Raw genomic sequence first — 1,434 nt, forward strand, 5'->3', positions numbered from 1 at the left:
AAGCAGGTGGCAGATGTTCAGAAATTAATAAGCATTCAAAGCAAAAAACCCTTAGAACTGGGAGAGAAGATGGAAAACCAAAGGCAGGGATTATTCTCTGAATTTGAATGCCTGAAGCAGTCCTTAGAACGTGATCAAGAGGTAGTTCTCTCAAAGGTAGCTGATGAAGAGAAGGACATTCAATAGAAACTCAGTGCAAACATAACCGCATTTTCAGACCACATTTCCACCCTCAAAGGTCTACTAAGCAAAGTAGTAGAGAACAGTGTGATGTCTGAAGTATAATTGCTCTCACAAATTAAGAATTTCTACCAGGGGGCCGGCCCGGTGGTGCAGCGGTTAAGTGCGCATGTTCCACTTAGGCGGCCCGGGTTTTGCCAGTTCGGATCCGGGGTGTGGACATGGCACCGCTTGTCAAGCCATGCTGTGGTAGGCGTCCCACATATAAAGTAGAGGAAGATGGGCACAGATGTTAGCTCAGGGCCAGTCTTCCTCAGCAAAAAGGGGAGGATTGGCAGCAGATGTTAGCTCAGGGCTAATCTTCCTCAGAAAAAAAAAGAATTTCTCCCAGAAGTCTGAGGATGAGATGAGCCCATCAATCTTTTCCATTCAGCTAAGGAGAAAAGGCTGCAGTTTCCCTCTCCAGCATTCTGCTTTGCAGAAAATTATAGAGAAATTCAGAGTAAATATAATTCTAGATCCTGAAACAGCACACCCTCACCTGATGGTCTCTGAGGATAAAAAATGTGTGACTTACAAAGAGAAAACAAAACCTGATTTTCCAAAAAGATTTACAGTCAACACAGTTGTCCTTGGTTTTCCATTTTTTCATTCTGGAAGGCATTTCTGGGAGGTAGAAGCGAGGGACAAATCTGAATTGGCTCTCGGGGTTTGCAAAGACTCTTCCCACAAAGGCAAGGAGACCTCCATCAGCCCGGCAGAGATGCTGGAAGATTCAACTGCAGGGAGATAGTTACGCTGCACCAGGAGCTATTCCACCCCCTCTACTGTTAGAAGTGAAACTCGGAAGCATTGGCATTTTCCTGGACTACCAGCTGGGTGAGATCTCATTTTACAACATGACTGAGAAATCGCACATCTATACTTTCACTGACACTTTTACTGGACCTCTGAGGCCTTATGTCCACATAGGATCTGAATCAAAACCTCTCAGAATCTGTACAGGAACAGACTGTGAATGAAAACTCCCTGCTAGGCTAGATCGTTTTTTTTTTAAGATTGGCACCTGAGCTAACAACTGTTGCCAATCTTTTTTTTTTTTTTTGAGGAAGATTAGCCCTGAGCTAACTACTGCCAATCTTCCTCTTTTTTTTGCTGAGGAAGACTGGCCCTGAGCTAACATCCATGCCTATCTTCCTCTACTTTATACGTGGGACGCCTACTACAGCATGGCTTTTACCAAGCAGTGCCATG

The 1,434-nt window shown here is 44.5% G+C and overlaps 1 protein-coding gene across 1 annotated transcript in view; it reads left to right on the forward strand.

Annotated features, from left to right (window-relative positions):
- Positions 1-1,202, forward strand: part of LOC124237008 (putative tripartite motif-containing protein 75) — a 1,715-nt gene extending 513 nt beyond the window's left edge. Inside the window, 3 exon segments of the mRNA XM_046656094.1 lie at positions 7-327; positions 575-900; positions 902-1,202. Of these exon segments, the coding sequence (XP_046512050.1) occupies positions 7-327; positions 575-900; positions 902-1,202 (948 nt within the window).
- Positions 1,203-1,434: the final 232 nt, after the last annotated feature.

Source organism: Equus quagga, chromosome 3, assembly GCF_021613505.1.
Source record: "Equus quagga isolate Etosha38 chromosome 3, UCLA_HA_Equagga_1.0, whole genome shotgun sequence".
NCBI lineage: Eukaryota > Metazoa > Chordata > Mammalia > Perissodactyla > Equidae > Equus > Equus quagga.